Genomic DNA, 21,959 nt, shown 5'->3' on the forward strand with positions numbered 1-21,959 from the left:
CCTATAACATAAGGGATTTATTCATTTTCAAGTATGTTAATTTTCCAATATAAGAAAATTAGATGCCTCTAATTGGCCTGAATAATGATTTTACAAATTATAATGATAATAAAAGGTGTTTGAATTTAGTATTTCCTAATGTTCATAAATCAACGTAAACTCAAACCTTTATTGTATTTATGTTGACATAAAATCCTACATCCTATGCTATGCCTGAATGGCAAACTTGCATTTGCAAATGGTTCTGATTGGCCTTAATACAGTAATAGAGATTTTATCCCTAGTGATAAATGTTATTAATTACGTTTACATGGTCAAATCATTGTATAAGTTGTTATAAAAATCTACGACCTATTTTCTACATTCTGACATTAAGCTACACTAGATTTAAGTAGTTTTTCATTCTGTTATTCATAAAACTTGAGTCTAATTACCAGACAGTATTTGCATTGCAGCATTGTTGTTCATTGAGCTTATGTTCAAATTTAGACTATATATATTCAGATATTACTGTATTAATGAATGTTTTTGTGCAGTCTCGCTTATTTTTCAACTACATGTACAAGTCACCAAGTAGGCCTACTGAAGTAACATTAAATTGAAAATTTTCACCTCTTTAGCATATTTAAACCAACAATCTCTCATTGACATTCATACAAAGCTGTATTGAGCACAAGGCTCTTCCAAACAAATTCCGATACAATTAATATTTCGAACATAACCCTTTCTAATATTAGAATATTTCACTCTCCAACTTTTTTTGCATTCTGCTTGCCCATCATTATATTCATATATCAAATATTCACATTTCATATACAATGTCAGAATGTCCTGATGTATGAATGAATTTTCAAATGTAGAGAGAGTTAAAAATACCTATTAATTATTCATGTATTGGGTAGTAACAGACCATGATGGGCATATAGGTCGTATCGTTACCATCCAGTCATATACCGAAAACTTACTTTTTTATATACTGGTACCTTATGCGTATGTTCATTTTCTGGTTTGACAAAAGAAGTAAATTCTCTCTCTCTCTCTCTACTCTACCATTATTACATTGCTACATTTTGAAAAATGACTGCATTCCTATATAATCTAATTTTATGTCTTGCAATGCACAAAAATAATATAATGTCGTTTCACATTACCTCCATTAATAAATTTGCTTTGGCAACGTGCAAAAACACTCAGAGTCCAAATCTGACCGACCTGAACAAGCTCAAGAAAGTCATGGGACTAATGGACGTAGTGGTCTCCTGTCAGAAGGTTTATTATGGATGCTTCCGACCCTTGACCCCGAGAATCGACTTTCCGTACTTGTTGCACGAAATGGACCAACAGATTGTTTTAAAATTATCGTGTGTTCTTTTTAGAATTCAGCTTCGTCAAGGCAGGATATTACAAGTGCAGTTTTAAGTATTCTGTGGCGTCTGCAGCTGCCGCAAAACCATGGCGGTATTTTCATACCATGGCCGCTACGGCCAAACCTATGGCGACCATTGAGGCAGTTTATACCGTACACCTCAGTGATGGCGACTGACTTTTTAGCTGCCACAAACCAATGTCGAGCTGCCGTTACCGCGGCAGCAAATTGAAAACCAATGGCAGGTAAAATTTTGCTGTCAGGTGGGCCGTAAAGACAGGGCTGTCCCTTATGGTGACAAATATTGGGTAAGTTTGAGCGTTTTTCTTATGGATACAGTTTCGATGGATTTGGGGTTAGAGTTAGGGTTTAAGTAGCCTAGATATAATTCCACATGATCAATTAAAATCTGGTACCGGTACATTAATTTGTGAATACACCGTTAATACTGATTACCGGTACTGAATAGCGCTATAAAACCATGGCAAGAACTGCCGCGGTTCGTTCGTGGCAGTAGCTGCCATGAAGTGGTAAGAACTGCGCCTCAGATACGGTCTTACTACTTACTGAATACAGCGCGAAACACCGCAAAGAGCGCAAAACAGCGCGAAACAGAGGGAAACAGCGCAAAACAGTGGGGAAACAGCGCAAAACAGAGGGAAACAGCGCGAAACAGAGGAAAACAGCGCAAAACAGAGGAAAACGGCGCAAATCAAGGCGCAAAACAGAGGGGAAAAGATACTTGATAGTTACTGTATTTATTTTCGGAAACATGGACTTGATGATGGAGGAAACCGTAACCAACCGATCAGGGTTAGGTGAACCACCCTACGGCGGCGAGGAGTCCAGCAATCCTTTCGCACTATACCCGCATGGGATTCGAACCTGTGAACCCACGCCAATGACATTAAACAACGTTGTTTAATGCCATTTCCCACACAGAGTAATGCGGTGCGGAGGCGAGTGTATTCCTGACACTTAGAACGATGAGCCACACCGTCTTATTACTTATCGATCTCAAGATCGGTATGTTGATAGGTATTTGTCTGTCTGTCTGATGAACGCGATACCTCACGAAGGCGAGGTTAAATCTGCTACAAATTTTGCATGTGCATTTTCATCATATCTGGGACCAGAAGCCTATTGATTTTGGATGAATTATGTCGTATAATTAGCGAGTTATTAATTAATTAGTGATGGGACACGCGGTGTCACTATGGAGTCATAAATTGAAACCGCAGTTTCATTTCGATCGATAAGTCTTCCGTCTCCGACCGATATTCTCGTTATTTGTTTACAATGTTTTATGAATGACGAAATGAAATATCTGAATCTGAAAACGGTAAATAATCAAGGACTTACTTCTTGTTCTTATAATAAAAAAGTAATGTATATCGCGCCGTCTACAAATATATGAACCTACATTGTACGAGTAATTCGTGTCTGTTTATCAGAAAGGCATATAAATATTTAAATGTCAAAAAATGCTATTTTTACGACTGTAAATAAAAGCATTGAATGTCAAATATTTTGCAATATACGCCTGAATACAATGGCTCGCTCTTTTTACGAATGCACGATACAAAACAACCAATTTCGCTTTTTTTGATCACCCTCAAATAGGTAAAGCACAATGCTACAAGAAAATTAGTAGTATATAAATCACATTTCTACGACAGTCAATTTCCGATTATTTTGTTTTATGTGTTATAATATAATGTTATTCTTCATCGCATGACTGTGCAAAATATGCAAAACGCTGGAGAATGTCCTCATTTATGCCCGGTTTCAACAATTTTGCGCGGTTTTTAGAACATACTGATTAAAGTTTATATTCGGGAATATTTTTAATAGTTCCACACGATAAACATCATATTACGATCCACGCCGATATCAAGATTATAAATGAAACTGTATATTGTATTTGCAGCGCCTTAGGATGATGAGGCATTTTATTTTTATAACGCGGCGCATTTGATAAGAACCTTTAAGTGAAATTATTAATCACTCTCGAAAGTCTCGACTATATGCATCCAGGAAGCACAACATTTTTTTTTTATTATTTATTAACGTCAGTGAAATTTTAACAGTACAGTAGGAAACGATCACGAGTTTACATCAGCAATCTTCAACAAACTAAAATAACGAAATATGTGCACACTACTAAGCAAAATCGAAGATATTTTTGTGAAGAGAAACTTCAACAAAATATACTAAATAGTATGTCGTCACAATACATAATAAATTTGACAATGAAATTGTGAATAAGTAAATCATTCAGCAAACGAAACTTTAAAACGCGAATAGTTTATAACTTGTTAATTTTTTTTCCAAATTTCGATAATTTACTTCTAACTTTTTCTGATCGAGGTCTACGCTTCTGGCCCGGTTTCCTCGCAATTCCTCGGACAGTGGCTGTTCTAAATTTAGTTATACTGGATTTTGTTGTTTTTATAGGGGTAAAATTTTCTTGCGTGCGAATTATTTCTTTCATAAACTTCTCAACCGCTTGTCTTTTTCCTCAACGTTCATCGAGCACCACACTGCATGAGTTCTGAGATGCTTTTGGTAAGATCCTGTTAACGAATAATTACCTTTCCCATGAATTGCCAACTTCTTACCTTTCCCATGAATTGCCAACTTCAAGTCTGCGTATTGAAGGTTGACAGCATTTTGAAAGTGTCTTATCAAATCTGGCAATTTATGTGGTTTCCACTGCAAATCCAGCTTTATAATATTGTTGATACTTTCACAATTATTGTTAGTCCACAGTTTTTCTAAATGTTTCATTCTAAGCGGCTTGATTACAAACTCTTTAAGTGCTGGCAAAAAATTCTCTGATAAATATTTCTGCAGGTCTTCATGATCAGCAATCTTATTGTTTATAATCTCCACTTTATTGTTGAATGTTTTTAATGAATCAGCAAAGACGACGCCGTTTTCGGAAAAAAACAAGTCGTACACTTCGGATCTCTGTTTTGAGGACAGAATTGTTTTTTCTCGAAGATGGTGCCGTAGGTTTTCCTTTAGATGTTTTGTACATAGAAATCTATTAGCATTGGGAAAGCAGTGATCTATTGCTTTCGTTAGAGCTTTTTCATTGTCGCTTCCAATATTTATACGAATTTCAGAAGTAAACTGCGAGTTAGACAATCTAGCACTCAAATGCGAAAAGAATCGGCAGTAAGTTTCAAAGCTTGCATCCCAATGTAGATAAACAGGTCCCAAAAAAATTGGGCTATCGTCCGTGTCATTTTTTATTACCTTGTAGTGTTTAAATACAATAGTAGTGGCATAGCATGCTGCTATGTTGAATGTACGATCTACTCCTATAATTGTTTGGTCAGATGACTGAATGGATATAGATTGCAAATCCGCCAATTGATATCCTGTATACAATATTATACTTGGCGGTTTTTCAGGGGTCAGTATAATTTCTTTCACATAAGGATTTGTGTTTATCATGTTTAGTACATCTAGAACTTCATCGGCAATTGCGAACTTGTTTGAAGTCGCGTGGCGACGATGTCGAATCATTTAACACCATTTCTCGGTAAATTTTTCTGGTTGGTTCGTTGCAACGTAACCTTTCGTCGATTGTTTCTGTGACATGTTTCGGCGTGCGAACATACTCTCTACCAGAAATATTCGCGTAGTGAGACGGTGTTGATGGTTGTGATCCCATATACTCTACCACTGTTTTTGACGCACCAACTTTCGTACCTTGAATGGTGTCGCATGAATAATATCTGTAAGAACCACTAAATCATCGTCAGCCAGGTGTATGGTCTCCTGCATTTTTTCACCATTTTTCACACGCTGTTTAAAGTACTTCCCCATTTTTTGCCTGATATGACAAAATTTTCCGTTTTTTATGTAATATATAGATCTGATTGAGCCTGACTTTTTGCTATCCCAGACTCCGCAGTCATCAACAACAAAATTCCTCGTGTTGGATATTTCTCTCGAATTGTTTGCAAAGAAAGCGTAATTGCTCTTACCACCCAGAGGTATTCTCCCGGAAAACACTTTGCTCTGGTCTGTAACTCGAAAATACAATTGCTCGGGAGTAAAGAATCGGCCCATTACCCGTTCTCCCGTAGCAATCTTCAAATTATCTTCGATAGATTTAACATGTACAACATTTGGTTTTCCATTTTTTCGCTTTATTTTTCGTGGATGAAGATCAGTGTCATCCTGGGATTCTGAAGTAGTTTCTTCGCTCATTTCAATTTCATTCTGCATGAAATCGTGTTTTCGTTTTCTCTCTTTATTGTTAAAATCTATGTCGCCTTGAAAATCTAAAGATTTTTTTTTGACTACCTCAGTTTTATTTCGTCCCATATTTAAACTGTTCTCTTCTGGATAGTGGAATGTATTTTCATTTCGGTCCGAAAAATGGCTCTGTAAATTATCTTCAAAAAGTTTTTTGTCGCTCGGTTTTCACATTTGTCGGGAGGTCTAAATGATTTGATAATTTCGTCTCGCTCGGTTTTCACATTTGTCGGGAGGTCTAAATGATTTGATAATTTCGTCTGTAGTTTCAATTCCATGCGTTGACATGCACACCACATCTATAAAACTGTCAGTGTCATTGGAGGGTCTAATCATTGACACTTCTTTAGTGCTGAGAATTTCACAATGGTTTGCAATTTCAAGTTTTTGAGGAGTTGAGTGAAACAACCTATTACGGTCTTCGACCAAGGGAACAAAATGATCGGGTATCCAATCGCCGATTGGACTCTCACATACCCGAGTCCACAGTAACCATATGTAATCATCGGAATTTGAAACTAGTGGTTTTATAGATTTGGTCAAAAGAACTGAATACAAATCTCTTGTTCCATTTACGGGAGGATCTCAATCCTTCTACAAACAACATTCGCTAAAGCCATTACAGTCCAGGCCGACGAATAACACCCCACAGTTGCACAATCTTTGCATGCTTTGTCATAGTCAGGAGACACAAGATTAAATACGTCAGAGAGTGGATGAGTGGTATAAAACTTTTTGTTTTTTACCATCTCCACACATGTTCTAAGTCTCAGTTCAATGGCTCGGGCTTCCGTGCCCGTCAAAACAATTGATACTGCGTTAAATAAGCAGCTCCCATCTCCTGTAGTCACCAATGGCCGTTTGTTTTTTTCTATACCATTTTCATCCATAATTTTTTTCGAATACCAATGGGAGGTTTGACAGTAAGTGGATGGTTTGTTTTCAATGTTAAAATTTTGCCTTAAAAAGTGCTCCTCTCAAATAGTACATTCCACAAAATGCTTATAAGAACTTTTTGCACTCTGAAATTAAATTAATCTAGTTTTTAATATATTTCTTAAAAGATAAAAAAAAACAACTTACAATGATAATAAAACATAATATAATGCATTATCAACATACTTGGGCAAGCCTCATTACTGCTGTTCCATAGTCATAAATCTCTCCTCCACTCTCGCTTCGACATTGTTTACAAATATATGGAGCATTTTCCAATTGTTCTAGTTTGGCAGCAGATTTTTCTGATATACTCTCACATTTTGTGTGATACCAGCGGACGCAAATTTCACAAAGAATTGAAAAATCACTTTCAGAAGACAAGCCGCAAACACCACATGGCCACTTCGTAACTTTGTTTTTATATTTTGGCATTTCCGATATTTATGGTAATGGAATCTGTTCAAATTGAAATATATTGTTAGTTAGCCTACACCAGAAGGTTTGCCATAATTTTACCTCTAAAAAACAAGCGCCAAGTGAGGTGAACCATATAAATATCTGTCTAAATATGTATCTCTTGTGCCATGGGCTATCTATCGGTATTTTTTCCCCCAGCGAAATAATGTGTACTGTGACAAAAACGCATGGGGACGTAAAGGATAATTAAAACAGTGAGGTGAACCATATTTTATTAGTGACTCCGGATTCAAGCATCAAAAAAAATTGTTTTATCGCCCGCTACGGATAAAATTCAACGCTGTTTTAGATATGTGGATGGCAAAAAGTTCTCGTGCAGTTACAAACGGAAAAGAGTTGCAGTTACCTTTGATACGTTATCGGTTTCAAACGTTCTTCCTGAAAAACGCCACCGATAATTACCAATACCATCAAAAAGGTTTATCCACAATGAAGCTATATATCATTTGTCTGATTCTACATGTGAACTTCTGTCACTGTTTCCACCAAATACTCAATCATATTTTTTCAATTTAATGGGTGGAAATATGTACTATTAACGTTAGGTTATACCATGGGTCTTTACCGGTACCGTAACAGCATCTTCTGAAAAATTATGCGAACTTGAATCAACCAGTGCATAATTTGGTAATTGCAATATAAAAACCCTATAAACCTTACTTATCCTGATTAATTTAATAGTCTTACTCAACGACTAACACCTTACTGCACACCAACACAAATATATCAATGTAACGTTTTGTCTGACCAAAGTCAAACTTCATCAGACATACATATTTCAACTGAAGCAATTGCTATTCTTGCTTTAACATTGTACTCTGAGCACAATTTACTTCACATGCTACTTCGCAATACATACATGGACCTTGTAGGCTACTGAACTACTCCGACGAGATCAAGATTAGGGTTGGGATTTCGGGACCAGTTTTCAAAATCTCGGTATCGGGATATCGTGGGATTGAGCCGTATAATCCCGGGATTTTTTCGGGATTAGTGAAAGATTGAAACATCTTGCATGGCAATAAAATTACGCATTTCTTTCATGCAATATCGACGTAGAAATATTGAGCATCTAGGCCCTAGGGCATTGGTTCCCAACCTTTTTTTTATATCGCGGCACACTGTTTAGCTCTTCAAATATTCGCGGCACACCTATCACAAAACACGAACATTCTCTACCCATCGCAACAAATGGTTAATAGTTACCTACATTAGAACTCTTTTCTTACATCAACGTAAACGAGAGCGTATTCGGAGCACCTCACATAAGTCACATTATTGTAAAAGTTGCACGGCCGCAAGGGTAATACGTGGTCTTCACGCGCACCGCCGATCACGCGCTTCGGTTTTGCTCGCCCTTCCCTGTTCCAAGGTACGCCCTTATTATTATCACATGTATTCTCACAATTCATTTTTGTTACAATTTAATATATTTTCCCCATTGTCAGAATCATGCAATAGTGTTATTGTCGGCACCTGCGAGAGAAATGAAAGTGGCAAACAAACTGTATTTCATTGCAACAATTAATTATTATGACTAAAAACACTAAATAGGTTTAAAGTTGTTATAAACAATTTTCACAGCTGGACGTATCTTTTCATGGTAGGAATTTCGTACAAGGCCCGAGCATAATTTGACGGCAAAGATCATGGCATTTACTATGTCGAAACCTTCCAGACCGCAGAAACTACCCGAAAAAGATGACCGTTTTTGTGTTCGAAATATGGAATAATCGTCAATTCCACCGCGCTTTAGTAAAGTAGTGCAATTTATTAAATTTATGAAGGTTTTGCTAAGTTTCATTGCATCAGTGTTCGGGAAAAACAAGTTTCGCGGATTACTAGCGTGATTACAGATCGCAATTGTAGGAAAAATAGTATATTTTCATCGAATCGAATAATTATCGAATATCGGGTTGAATTCCGGATTTTATTCCGATTTTTAACTGTTGCATCGGCTTCGATCTTTCTTGTCGCCGTTTGTGAATCAACTGTACTAATTTTAAGCTAAAAATATTATCATTTCTGACACCGGAAGGCAGATATTTATAAAGACGATAGTTGACTTTCTTGATTTTACTTTTCAAAAGTTTGGCTGTTTTATTTTTGTATTGAATAGTGAATAAATCCCCCTGCAAAGTCATTGCGTGAATCCTGAATGCTATTTTGAGTTCAAATTATGATTAAATAAGTCAGCAATAATGGCAATTCTACCAGTCAAATAATAATTCCACGGTATAATTTGATAACAACTTCGCACAATAATTCCACTTCCACTCAAACTGTAAGCGTGGATGGCTTTTTTTTACAATAAGTATTAAATAAAATAGTATAATCTGCCGTTTGTGGGAATATGTATATGTGGATAACAAAGCCTTAAAATCCTGGGATTTTTAAGAAATAATCGCGGGATCGGGATTGACGAAAACAGTCTAAATCCCTGGATTTCGGTATCGGGATTTCCCGGGGTCCCAACCCTAATCATGATCCATCGAAAATTGTAAATAGCCTTCATGAATGTTGCCAGATGATGGTTGAGATTTCCGTTTACTTTTCGGGAATTCAAATTTTGAAAATTTAGCAAACTTGACACCAAGGGTACCGTGTTTCCCCGAAAATAAAACTGGGTCTTATTTCAATTTTCTTTCGAAAAATAACACTAAGGCTTATTTTCAGGGGATGTCTTATATTTTTATTTATCCAAAACAAAATTTCAAAGTACAGAATTACGAGATTGTCAAATATATATACAAAATGTGAAAACTGTTATCCAATAAATAATACGTTTTTTATTCAAAATAACTGCAAAGCATAAATTATCAATCATTTAAAAAACGTGTAGGAGAGATTTCTTGTTATCGTATAGGACAAAAAATAATTCGCGTTATTGACTAGGTCTTATTTTCGGGGAAACACAGTTGATGATTAACATATTATATACAAAAACATAGTGTAAATACCAATATGGAAGTTTTGCGGATATTTATCACAAACGACAATAGCCTAAGAATAACTTTAAAAGGAAGTCTTTTGATTGAGTAAAAACCTGCATTTTCAATAACCGCAATCTCTTCAGGAATAGTGAATATTGGTAACAGCATTCTATGATTTACTGATTTAATTAATATGAAAACTAGAATTCGGTTGGAAACGGAAGACTTATCGATCGAAGGTTAGGGGATCTCCCAAAACAGTGGTCTTATTCCATAGCGACACCGTGTGTCTCATCACTAATTAATTAATAACTCGCTAATTATACGATAGATAATTATCCAAAATCAATAGGCTTCTGCTCCAAGCTATGATGCATGCACATGCAAAGTTTGGAGCAGATTGAACCTCGCTTTCGTGAGATATCGCGTTCATCTAACAGACATACAGACAAATACCTATCAATATACCTACCGATCTTAAGATCGATAAGTAATAACTCTCCTTTTCAAGTATTCAATACGTAATTGATAATAGCAGAAGAACCATCTATTGTGGACCGTATTATATACCGTATTAAAGCCAGTACCGGTAATATGTTTCTGTTACGCGCTGTTTTTTTTTTGGCTGTTCCCCTCTGTTTTCTTCTGTTTCGTGCGGTTTCCCTCTGTTTTCCTCCGTTTCCCTCTGTTTTGCGCTGTTTTCCTCTGTTTCCCTCTGTTTTGCGCTGTTTCCCTCTGTTTTGCGCTGTTTCCCCACTGTTCTGCGCTGTTTCGCGCTATTTTGCGCTGTTTTGCGCTCTTTCGCGCTGTTTCCCCACTGTTTTGCGCTGTTTCGCGCTATTTTGCGCTCTTTGCGGTGTTTTGCGCTGTATTCAGTAAGTAGTAAGACCCCCTCAGATATTGTTTTGGGGAAAATGTTGGGTGAAATATTATGTTGCTGTGAGATTTCAGCTTCGTCCACTATATGATGTTTGGGGAAATTATGGGTGAAATATTATGGTGTTGTTAGAATTCAGCATCGTCCAGGATATGATGAGATTTTTGAAGAAATTTGGTGTGAAATATTTTTTTTGCCTTCTCATTATTTTTGTATTTTGAATCAAAATAATAGTTATGGAACAAATAAACCAGTCTACTGGTTTATGAGCACGAACTCGAGAAAAACCCTTGAAAAAATAATTTAACAAAAATTTTGCAATCTTATTGAGGTCCGATTGTAGACTAAACTGATTGGTGCTGATTGAGTCGTCTAATCGACTTTCCTCTCCCAGGGATAAATTTGGTAGTTCAATAATTATGTTTTACTGGCATGGAATTACAATTGCACATAACAGAAAATAGCTCCACTGATGAAGAGAAAGCGAGAAACCAAACCAAAAGAAATCAAACAAGCCCATATTTTCGAAAGAGAAAAAGAATATTAACAACTCAGCCGATAACCAAAAAATTGCTGTGGATTCCTCCCAAGTCTCCATTTAATCTTATTCAAGAAACATTATTTCATGACCCATGGAAATTGCTTATCGCAACTATTTTTCTGAATAAGACAAGTGGAAAAGTGGCCATTCCCGTTATGTGGGAGTTTTTTGAGCGATATCCTTCTGCTGCAATTACTGAAAAAGAAAACTACAAAAAAATTGCATCAATAATGCAGCCATTAGGCTTACACAATTTAAGAGCGAAAACCATAATTACTTTCTCTAAAGAATACCTGAGAAAGAATTGGAGGTATCCAAATGAACTTTATGGGATTGGCAAATATGGCAATGATTCTTATCGTATCTTCTGTGTTAATGAATGGAAACACGTTAAACCTCGAGATCACAAATTGAATCTTTATCATGATTGGCTGAAATCCCAAATGTTATGAACATGTTTGTTTTCATACCTCAAACCTATGTAGTGTAATTAAAAAAAACATCATGGAAAGAATTCATATATTTCGTCAGGGTTGATGTGGGAATTAAAGTGATGAGTAAGGTATAGACTTTTTTCTCACTTTTCACTGCCCTATAAGCATTCATTATTATATTTTTGCTGTTTCGTGTTTTCGATTTATTGAGAAACTTGCTATGTTGTTGTCAAGCTGCCTCAAAAATGATTATTTTCTGTTTCTTTATTCGTTAGTAGTGACTTATATAAGTGCAATCTTCCTGATTTTTCACAGTTACCGTAAATTACTGTAGGCCCATCCTGTCATGCATTAATTAGTTCTAGATTTCTCTGACAACTGAAAATCAAAATGCCTGCTGATATTGAGCGAACAAGTTTTATTGGTGTATCTGTACCAACAGAAGTTAAAGTAACCTTGAAACATCTCAATAAAATAGAGGATGCTGCATTTTCTGGTGTTTTGGAAGGTAATGAGAATTCATTCTGCTATGAAGGATATATATTGATATACAAAAAAAAATTACTTCATTTATTTTTGGGTCCAGAGATATTTGTTGAAACTGAATTTAAGTTAATAATATCTGCAGATATTTCAAGCTATTTATAAATTGCAACCGTATCATTGTAGGCCTGTCAAATTATGCAATTACGATTTCAATACTAAATATTCTGGAACTATTACATTGGAATTAGATGCTCTTTCAATCATTTTTACGGTGCATATTTTCCACAAATCTGACTAGTATGTTCGGTATTTTACACATAATCAACTATGATTGTAATATCAAATCTATATACGTCCGTAATTTGACTCATTCCTACTCAAGGTTCTTCCATATTATTTAATTGCAAATCTATAATAGGTGATTATTTGATCATTCAGAGATACTTTTGTGTTGGTGGAATCTTGTATAAAACAAATGTTATATGTGTTAACCATTGGATTATAGAACTAAAATATTTAAGCTTCATTGACAGCATTTTTATTTCAGTCGTCAGGCTCCATCTCATAAATAATAATAAAAACATTGAAGAAGAGTTTGAAAACTGTTGTCAGAAACATGGTCATGCATTGGTGATGGAAATTTATCCTGGCTTACTGAAGCTTGTACAGTCTGCTGTGAGACTTCCCCGGTATTCACTTACCACTAAAGATTTCTTGAAGGATTTAACAGATCTCAAGTGAGTGGAGCATGGTTTTAAAGGAAAATTTCAACAAATATATTGTGCATTGTTTTGTTTCGCAAAAAAGTCCATATCTCAATACAGATATGAGATTGGGCTGCTAATTTGTATGAGCCATGATTGTAGCCTAGGTATCAATAAGATCAATAGACACGTGTACTGAGAAATCTAATTGGTCCTAACCTTTAATATGTCCTATGGAAGATTTCCAGTCCTATGATTCAAAAAGCTCTTATGAAAACTACAATCTTGTCCAATCTTGAGGTGTTCAATTTCAACCCAATTAGTCTATTTATGACCTAATCGAAGAAATCTGTTGGAGTTCAATCACTTATAATTGCATGAAACCCTATTTTTCAGTGTACCAAAGAAGTATCACAATACATTGCAGGATATTGTGTTTGGCTGTGACAGAGAAAGTATCGATGACATGTGCATGAAAAAGCGACCTAGGTTTGTTTCAAGCTAAATTCACAAATAGATGCTTGAATCAGTGCGAACAATCAATCATGCATCGGATTTGTGAAAGAAATCTGTGATAAGAATCATTCCTAAATATATTATTGGTTTTACAGAAGTTAGTCGATTTCAACACTTTCACTCTGAAAAGGACTCTGTATAAGCAGCCACTGATGTTTGAATACTATTTCTGAAATCTTTCTCATGCACCATGCCCAGTTTTTCTCACCCTGATTGAAGTGATGGGTATGGGGTGTAAACTCAAGATTTTTGTCTGCAGCACCGACATAGTTATCTACAATGTTCTGCCCTTTAAGATATCTTTATATATTTATATGTAACGACTCCAAAACTTTACCTCTCTACATGATTAAGAAAAACAAAAATAAGTTTTAATTATTTTAGATTGATTAACAATAATTTGTGCATGTGACAGGTATCCTACTTTAAATTCTTTCCGATGGAGAGTGGATGTTGGTATATCAACTGCAAGTTTGAATAGAGTGCTCGAACCTACAATATTAATGGAAATGGATTTAAAAGACGGCAAAAAGCAATCATTTGAGGTTAATGGGTATAAATTTGTTTCTTGCACATGCGGACTATCCATCTTCTAATAGCTGCTTTATCAGGATTAGTGATCTTAACTGATTGAAAAAACAAAATAGTGGAGGATTAATTGGCTGTTTTTTTTTCATTCAAAATCCGGCAATTTACTGATTCTGCACCTCTGCTCTGACCGGTTAAATATTTTGATATCAAGTCTGATGTCGAAATTATTGTGTTTTCACAGAATTTTTCATCATATTCACCAGCTATAATAATAGTATTAATGTTTGCAATTCCTCAATGGATTTTTCAGTATTAGTGACTTGAGACTTCAAGATAAAAATGAAGATCAGTTATCTTGTTTCCATAGGTATCTAAAGAGAAATTCCATGAACTTCGCTATGCTGTTGCATATGTTCTGAAACAAATGCAACAGTTGGAGAAAAGATCAGTTTTACAGATAAAGTCTTGATTTTATATCATCTTACTATTACGCTGTGCAATATATTTCATTTCAATCTTTATTGTTTGTTGGGGGAAGGTAGGTTTGGGCAATTCAGAATACCGAATCTGGAGGATTCTAATCCCAAAAGTATTTGAATCTAATATGATTCCATAGCAGAATTCGGTTTCCGCCTGTTTGAAGCCAAGGGTTAAGTTTTGTATTTCGGGTTTATATATCAATTTAATAATCAAAGACAAGCCTTTTTATTCCTGTCAAAGTCTTTCTCTTATTATACGTGCACTTGCTCTCAAGGAACCAGTATAAGTGGCAGCTGCCAAACACGAATATCGCCGACATATTCGGAATAAGATGACGTCGATGAACACCTCACAGGAAGGCTCATTATTGCACAATTTTTCCGTTTAACATATAATAAGAAATCCGGTTACGGTTCGAAAATTATTATGATTCGTTTCTGTTCAAGATAGTGATTTAGGCATACCAAATCGCTTTAAAGTAAAACTGGCAAAGCTTTTAGCTCTTTTTTTATTAATATTGTGAATTATAAAAATACGATTTCAAAACTGCAAATCCAGTGTCCAATCATTTGCTTAAGCAAAATACTCCAACTCAACATCTGTCTGGCAGTACTGATAAAAACGTTACTTACAGCATTTAACAGCTACAACAGATCATTCAGTTACGTTCAAATTCCATTCAAAACTTGAAAAGGTTTTCCAAGAAAGAAAATTGTTTTGCAAGTTGAACGCAGGCAACGGAACGATAACCTTTCCAATCGGCGCGGCGGTGTGGCTCAACGGGCTAAGCGTTAGGAATACGCTCGCCACCGCACCTCTAATTACTCTGCATGGGTTCCAATCCCATGCAGGGATGGTTATGTGCGAGAGGATTGCTGGACTCCTCGCCGTCGTTGGGTGGTTCACGTAACCGCTGGTCGGTTACGGCTTCCTCCACCACCAAGTCCATGCTTCCGAAAACAAACAATATAACTAATCCCATACCCGACTTGGAATGGTACGAACCGGACGAGAGGCCGTGGTTCGCCATATGGATAAGCCGTCTTATCGGCTTTCCTCTCCCCCGGGATAAATATGTAAATTCTATCCTATCCTATTTTGGTTCTTTCAGAAGTTGTAGCTATTTGTACATCAGTGCCTTCATATTCTGGATCTTATTCGCAGGTTTAAAAAAAATTAAATAAATCGTTCACGAAGGTGGTGGTATTTGAAGGTGGCTCAGATGGTTTCGGACACGTTGGTAGCACATTCTCAGAATCATCTTCGGTTTCCGTCTCCGAAACAGTGTATGTGAATGTGACATTATGATCTGCATTCGGCAGCGTTTAATTTTACTTCAATGACATCGCCTATTGAAATGGTATACACAAACACCAGATCACTACACGACCGCTCTTTAGACCGTATAAATGCAAGTTGAGGAATTTTTTTCAAACGCTTTTCCAAGTTGGAGTTTCGATAACCAGGAGAATCAAAAAGCTCAAACTGTTTGATGCATCTCTTAAAAGGGTGTTTAAAAATGTTAAACGAAATATCTCCTTGTTCATAATTATTTTTCGTACAATGAATTCTTCGCAAAACATTTTTAAAGCTTTATCATACCGCGTATCCACAGACCTTGACTGTTCTTTCTTTTTCCTCGTGAATCGTACATAACCTCGGTAGCGACTTGAATGATACCGGACCTCGGATGCAACCTGGATCAACACCTCGTAGTTGGAGTAGTAAAAACCTGAAATTGGTACAATCAACGTGAGCAAGCGAGGAATTTAAAAGGTTATCAATGACACATTATCCAGTCGACTACACCACAAATATAACAGACGAATGTGACGGTTTATATTACGAACTCACCTCATCTTTTTTCGCTTTGCTGCTTCAAGAAGGAATCTTGCTGCCAATGTCTGACACCGAGTCAATCTCTTCAATGCTCTCTTCTGCGTTACCTTATTGCTCCTAGATCTTGCAATTCCGCATATTGCACACTTCATGGAAAAAATTATGCAGTCGTTCAACTGTCCAAAAATCCATTGTGGGTATGGAAGAGCGTAGCATCTTTTTAGGCAGTGTAAATGTGCCAGGATCAGACTGCTCGGCTGAAACAAATTGAATATTTGCAGTAATCAAATTGTCGGCCATCGTCTGTAATCACATTTCTCAGCGCACCTTACCGGTACACGATTTCAATTACAGAAGGTCTTTTCTGTCGCACAATATTCAATTCATGACAACGACAAGAATTTAAAATGTGTTTTATTTCAATTCAATTGTGTTCATGGTAACTCGCAATTGCGTCGATTTAAGACAATATGAAAGCATCACTTCTTTAATATGCCACGGCAATCTGCGAACATACTAATGTGCGAATATATTGCCCGATTATATATATTTAGTTTTGATACATATTTTTTGCGATCTTGCAAATTGGTTATCGCCGTTAGAAAAATCTTACTATCGGCTATAAATTTCCAGAAAGTACAACTTGATTTAGTACTCATTAAAAATACTCTTTAAAGCAGGGGTTCCCAAACCGCGGCCCGCGGGCCAATTACGGCCCGCGAGACGATTTCAAATGGCCCGCCGAACATTAGTGAAACTATAACCGTAAATAAATACTTACACGTTTAACAATTTAAATGTGTTCATCCTTTTATGTCGTAGATGCCGCCAATTGTTACGTCATTATCACAATTTAAGCACGTGTATATCGTAACAATTCTGGCATTTTAACTTACGTACCGGTATTAGGATTGCGTACGGCAGTCTTTTAGGTATCACGTATCAGCCCTATATTAAAGAAAGCTTGAAGATGTCACAAAAACGAAAACTAGACACTGAAAACAGGCGTTTTTCGGATAAATGGCAGCGTTCTTATTTCTTTATTGAAAAGAATCAAACTTCAGCGATTTGTCTTCTTTGCCAACAAACTATTCTTGTTCTATTCCTGTTAAACTACGGTCCAGACTGACAGATAATCACTTAGAGTGCGGTATTGCAAATACAATGTAACAAATTGGAGCCACGTTTTAAACATCAGTTTTCGAGCAAACCCCAATTACACGTATCTACAAAAATGCAAGTAAATCATGTTGGCTATTCGTTTTGTTTTAATATTCATATACATTGAGACGCTTTTTTGTTTAACAAAAAAAAACATGAGTCGCTATCTTGGGTCATCTCTTATCTATGGGGTCAATCTCAACTTCTGTGTCAGTGGATAATATTGGTAGTACAACTGCAACAAGAGAGCTATGCTCAAATATATGGACACGTAGAGTCACATAATTTTGATGACGTCATAGCGAAAAAAGAAGTAATAGCCTTCTGGAGAAAATTTTTATCTTTAACCACTAAAAATTTCAAAGCAATTGGTCCAGTATTCGAAGAGAAAAGCGACTTTTTAAAAACGTGTCAAGCGGTACTGAGTTAGCAGTCAGGCAGCATCTTACCTGTACACTGTAGGCCATATACGGTAATTGATCACAGAACAGTTGTTCCCTTGCAAATTTTATGTTGTTTACACTTTAGGACAGATAATTGATCACAGAACAATTCTTCCCTTTCAAATTTTATGTTGTTTCCAGTAGACTCTCATCAAAATAAACAAATATAGTAGGCTACAAGTGCTACAACGCTTGCATTACTGCACTGGTAGGACCGTGAAAGAATAAGTTACGGTAATTTCATTGTGGTAAGACACCGGTACCGGCACCAGTACCAGTATCGTACTTACGTACTGAGCTACCAGTACCGGTTAGCAGTCAGCCAGCATCTTACCTGTACACTGTAGGCCATATACGGTAATTGATCACAGAACAGTTGTTCCCTTGCAAATTTTATGTTATTTACACTTTAGGACAGATAATTGATCACAGAACAATTCTTCCCTTTCAAATTTTATGTTGTTTCCAGTAGACTCTCATCAAAATAAACAAATATAGTAGGCTACAAGTGCTACAACGCTTGCATTACTGCACTGGTAGGACCGTGAAAGAATAAGTTACGTTAATTTCATTGTGGTAAGACACCGGTACCGGCACCAGTACCAGCACCGAACCTGTAGGTCTGATATTCCGTTCCGCATACGATAGGCTATAAAACTTGCATTGCAGCATTAGTAATACCGCGGAAGGAATAAGTCAATTTCACTGCGTTACGGCACCGGTATGGCAACTTACCAGTACCGACCTACAGTAGCTGTAGTACTGAGCAAGACAATCGATCGCGAAACCGCTTGAAATAAGTGTAAAACAGTGTTCCCATGAGTAAAAATAAATACCGCGAAATTTTGTATGAAATATCATATCTCATAGGATTCATATAAAATTTAAGAATAAACAAAAGTAATAGCCTTCTAGCGAAAAAATTAATCTTCAACCACTGAAAATTTCAAAGCAATTGGTCCAGTATTCGAAGAGAAAAGCGACTTTTTAAAAACGTGTCAAAGAACAAGAACAACAACAAGAACAAGAACAACAACAACATAATATTGAAACGATCGTTATGTCCACTACGTGTCCAAAAACCATACTCACCAGAGATAACAGTGTTTTATAAACTTCAACTACAAATTTAATTAGATAACAAACCTTGGGTGTCGCTGCCTGATAATCAGTTCCCAGCGATTTCCCTTCCCAGTAAAATGTGTGTCCGAGCTTTCGCCTGGCACATGCGGCCCGTGGGCCGTACGTTGTGCAGGCCTGATCTCAATTAATTTAAAGTTTGCGGGTTGTCACAGCTGGGGACAAATTTGATACTTTTCTACCAAAAAGGCTGAAAAACGTTCCACATTCGTCTCTTTTTCTATATGTATATATTCTATTTCACGATATTGAACACGAAAAAAATATTTGAGAATATAAATTTCTGAATGTTTGAATGCAGAAATATTTTTGATTTTTCATGCACAAACCGAGTAGCCTGCATTTTCTCATAAAATTAATATGAGGAGTTGCTTTAAACTTTTCAGGGCGTGGAAACGATGTATGTGCATCGGACACCTTGGTGGCTATTTTTGATTGAGCTATTTAAAAACCGGTTCGGCGGTGTGGCGCATCATTAGGAATACGCACGCCACTGCTCCTTTGATTACCCTGAGTGATTTCGCAGGGTCGAATCCCATGCGGATAATTATGTGCGAGTAGATAGCTGGACTCCTCGTTGCTGTAGGTCGGTTCCTGTTATCGCTGGGCAGTTTTGTCCTTCTCCACCATCAAGTCCAAGCATGAAATGAATAACTGGGTAACTAATCTCATACCCGACATTTACTGGTAACTGGGCGAGAGACCGTGGTTTGCAATTTGATTAAGTCGTCTTATCGGCTTTTTCTTCTCTCGGATAAATATGTAAATCCTATCCTATATTGAATTGCTCAACTTTATGTTTATATGCACATAGGAAAACTGTGCGAAATGGCGCTACAAATTGTGAGAAGCATCGGAAATGAAACACATGTAGCCTACTCTATAGTCTATTATAGTCGAATGCAATCTCGACTATAAAGTGTATTGGTCGCTAGGGGCTTACACGGTCTGCATATATCATAGTCACGAACCGCATGCGACCAGTGTACCGCAATTTGCCCACCCCACTTAAAGGCATTTATTTACATTGTAGTTCTGGCCAGGCTGCATCTTGTTTTTTCAGTCCAATTTTGAAAAATAATATATCAAAAAGTATAGAAAGAGATAATAGGATAGCATATTGAAAATATATTGCTATGTTCGGACGAAATAATTATTCTAATTTTAATTTTACGGCGCTCCAGAGGTGCGTGTACCAATATGAAGGCAGACCTACGGTAAATAATTTTGTTCGCCTACTTTACATCAAGTTGTGTGTGGGGGGGGGGGGGGGGGGACTGAAACCTATGGGCGGGGGCAGTGGTGTGATTCAAATTTTTTGTCAGCCAGTTTCATCACAAAAGTCATACTTTTCGGGCGGTTCTGTTTCATGTTTTTTTAGTACTGCTAACCGGTTCGCTGATCTCATAAAATCCCGTGAGACGGTTCTATAGAACCGGTTGAATCCCACCACTGGGCAGGGGGTATATTCACTTGGCTAACACAGACAGTCCCCGAACTCGTAATAGAACTAAAATATAGAAAATCTTAATAAAATATGGCCCAACCCTAACCTGGTACACACATTACGGGAGTATCCATTTTACATCAAATTAATTATTTATTTGGGATAACTACACAAATGACAAATGAAATAAACAAGAATAATGAAAACAAGAGAGCTACGCACAAATATATGGACACGTTAGACCAGAGCGAATCAGTCTTTACCGGTACCTTCGACGCTACCGGTACCCTCAAAAAAGTTCTGAATTTCCAGTAGCAAGAATTTTGCAGAATCAAAACGTACAGCCAGTCATGACACTGACTAAAATCCGTGTTCCCATGGATAAAAAATAATACAGCAAAATTTTAGACGAAATATCAAATTTGATAGAATTCACGCAAAATTTTGAAATAAATAAAAGTAATAGACTTCTAGCGAAGAAATTAATCTTTAACCACTGAAAATTTCAAAGCAATTGGTCCAGTATTCGAAGAGAAAAGCGATTTTTTAAAAACGTGTCAAAGAACAAGAACAACAACAACATAATATTGAAACGATCGTTTTGGCCACTAAACGTGTCCAAAAATATATATACAGTATATAATAAACTTATCTCGCGACCTGGAGATTGTTTTTCCGTATGAATAACGATATCGTATAAACGGCTGAGAATTGACAAGTGGCATGATTCTACTTTGTAGTTGATGATTTTTTTTGTGGAAAAGCCTTATATGTGAAACTTTCTTCTGATTATAACCGAGTGCAATGCCTCGTAGTGGACATTAAGATTTTCGGCTTTGTCACCAACCTCCGTCATGTGATGTTTTTGGAACGACGTTTCTAGAGTATTATAATCTAGTTACTGCTGTACTGGTAGCCTATAACTTCATGGAGTTTGTTCACGAACAGTAGCTACTGATACCGGTACCGTATACGGTACTACTGGCAGATTAGTCTAACTGGATAAGATAGAATAGTACGGTAGTACCGGTACCGGTATTTTATTCGGTCAGCAATTAAAATACTGAAATAGTTCATTTCAAAATGAATATTAAAGCATTGTGACGAAGCGACCGTTAGGTTATGAGTCAGTTCTGCAGTTACTGCCTTTTGAAAAAATTACTAAAATCAACATTTAACGTTAGTCAACGAAATTGTGCTAGAATAACCATATTGAAATTAAATTAAAACAGAAGGAAAACAAAAAACAACAAAAAAACTCTATTCTGCAATTGGATATAATACAATGCCTAATGCTGTAATTCAGTAATCAGGTAATGGTATGGATAACAGTTAACACAGTCAGACAGTACAGCAGTACCGGTAGTTCC

General features: G+C 36.5%; 2 protein-coding genes across 2 annotated transcripts; one reads left to right on the forward strand and one right to left on the reverse strand.

Annotated features, from left to right (window-relative positions):
- The first annotated feature begins 11,863 nt into the window (after nt 1-11,863).
- Nucleotides 11,864-14,600, forward strand: LOC120342819 (COMM domain-containing protein 5-like). The gene is made up of 5 exons (XM_039411804.2): nt 11,864-12,350; nt 12,876-13,065; nt 13,429-13,521; nt 13,964-14,093; nt 14,447-14,600. The coding sequence occupies exons 1-5, from the start codon at nt 12,233-12,235 to the stop codon at nt 14,546-14,548; spliced, it is 633 nt and encodes a 210-aa protein (XP_039267738.2). The 5' UTR covers nt 11,864-12,232; the 3' UTR covers nt 14,549-14,600.
- A 1,232-nt stretch (nt 14,601-15,832) lies between these two features.
- On the reverse strand, nt 15,833-18,551 carry LOC144421051 (uncharacterized). The gene is made up of 3 exons (XM_078111191.1): nt 18,009-18,551; nt 16,414-16,655; nt 15,833-16,291 (listed from the first exon to the last, which is right to left on the reverse strand). Exons 1-3 carry the CDS (start codon nt 18,024-18,026, stop codon nt 16,156-16,158), a joined length of 396 nt encoding a protein of 131 aa, XP_077967317.1. The 5' UTR covers nt 18,027-18,551; the 3' UTR covers nt 15,833-16,155.
- Between the last annotated feature and the right edge of the window lie 3,408 nt (nt 18,552-21,959).

The sequence above is a fragment of the Styela clava genome, chromosome 3 (assembly GCF_964204865.1).
Source record: "Styela clava chromosome 3, kaStyClav1.hap1.2, whole genome shotgun sequence".
Classification (NCBI taxonomy): domain Eukaryota; kingdom Metazoa; phylum Chordata; class Ascidiacea; order Stolidobranchia; family Styelidae; genus Styela; species Styela clava.

What these genes read in the sequence shown, in the direction of transcription:
- LOC120342819 (XM_039411804.2), top strand. Translation starts at nt 12,233, where the DNA reads ATGCCTGCTGATATTGAGCGAACAAGTTTTATTGGTGTATCTGTACCA. An exon ending in ATTTTCTGGTGTTTTGGAAG is followed by an intron (nt 12,351 to 12,875) that starts GTAATGAGAATT and finishes TTTTTATTTCAG; the next exon opens with TCGTCAGGCTCCATCTCATA. An exon ending in TGCATGAAAAAGCGACCTAG is followed by an intron (nt 13,522 to 13,963) that starts GTTTGTTTCAAG and finishes TGCATGTGACAG; the next exon opens with GTATCCTACTTTAAATTCTT.
- LOC144421051 (XM_078111191.1), bottom strand. An exon ending in GCAAAGCGAAAAAAGATGAG is followed by an intron (nt 16,292 to 16,413) that starts GTGAGTTCGTAA and finishes TACCAATTTCAG; the next exon opens with GTTTTTACTACTCCAACTAC.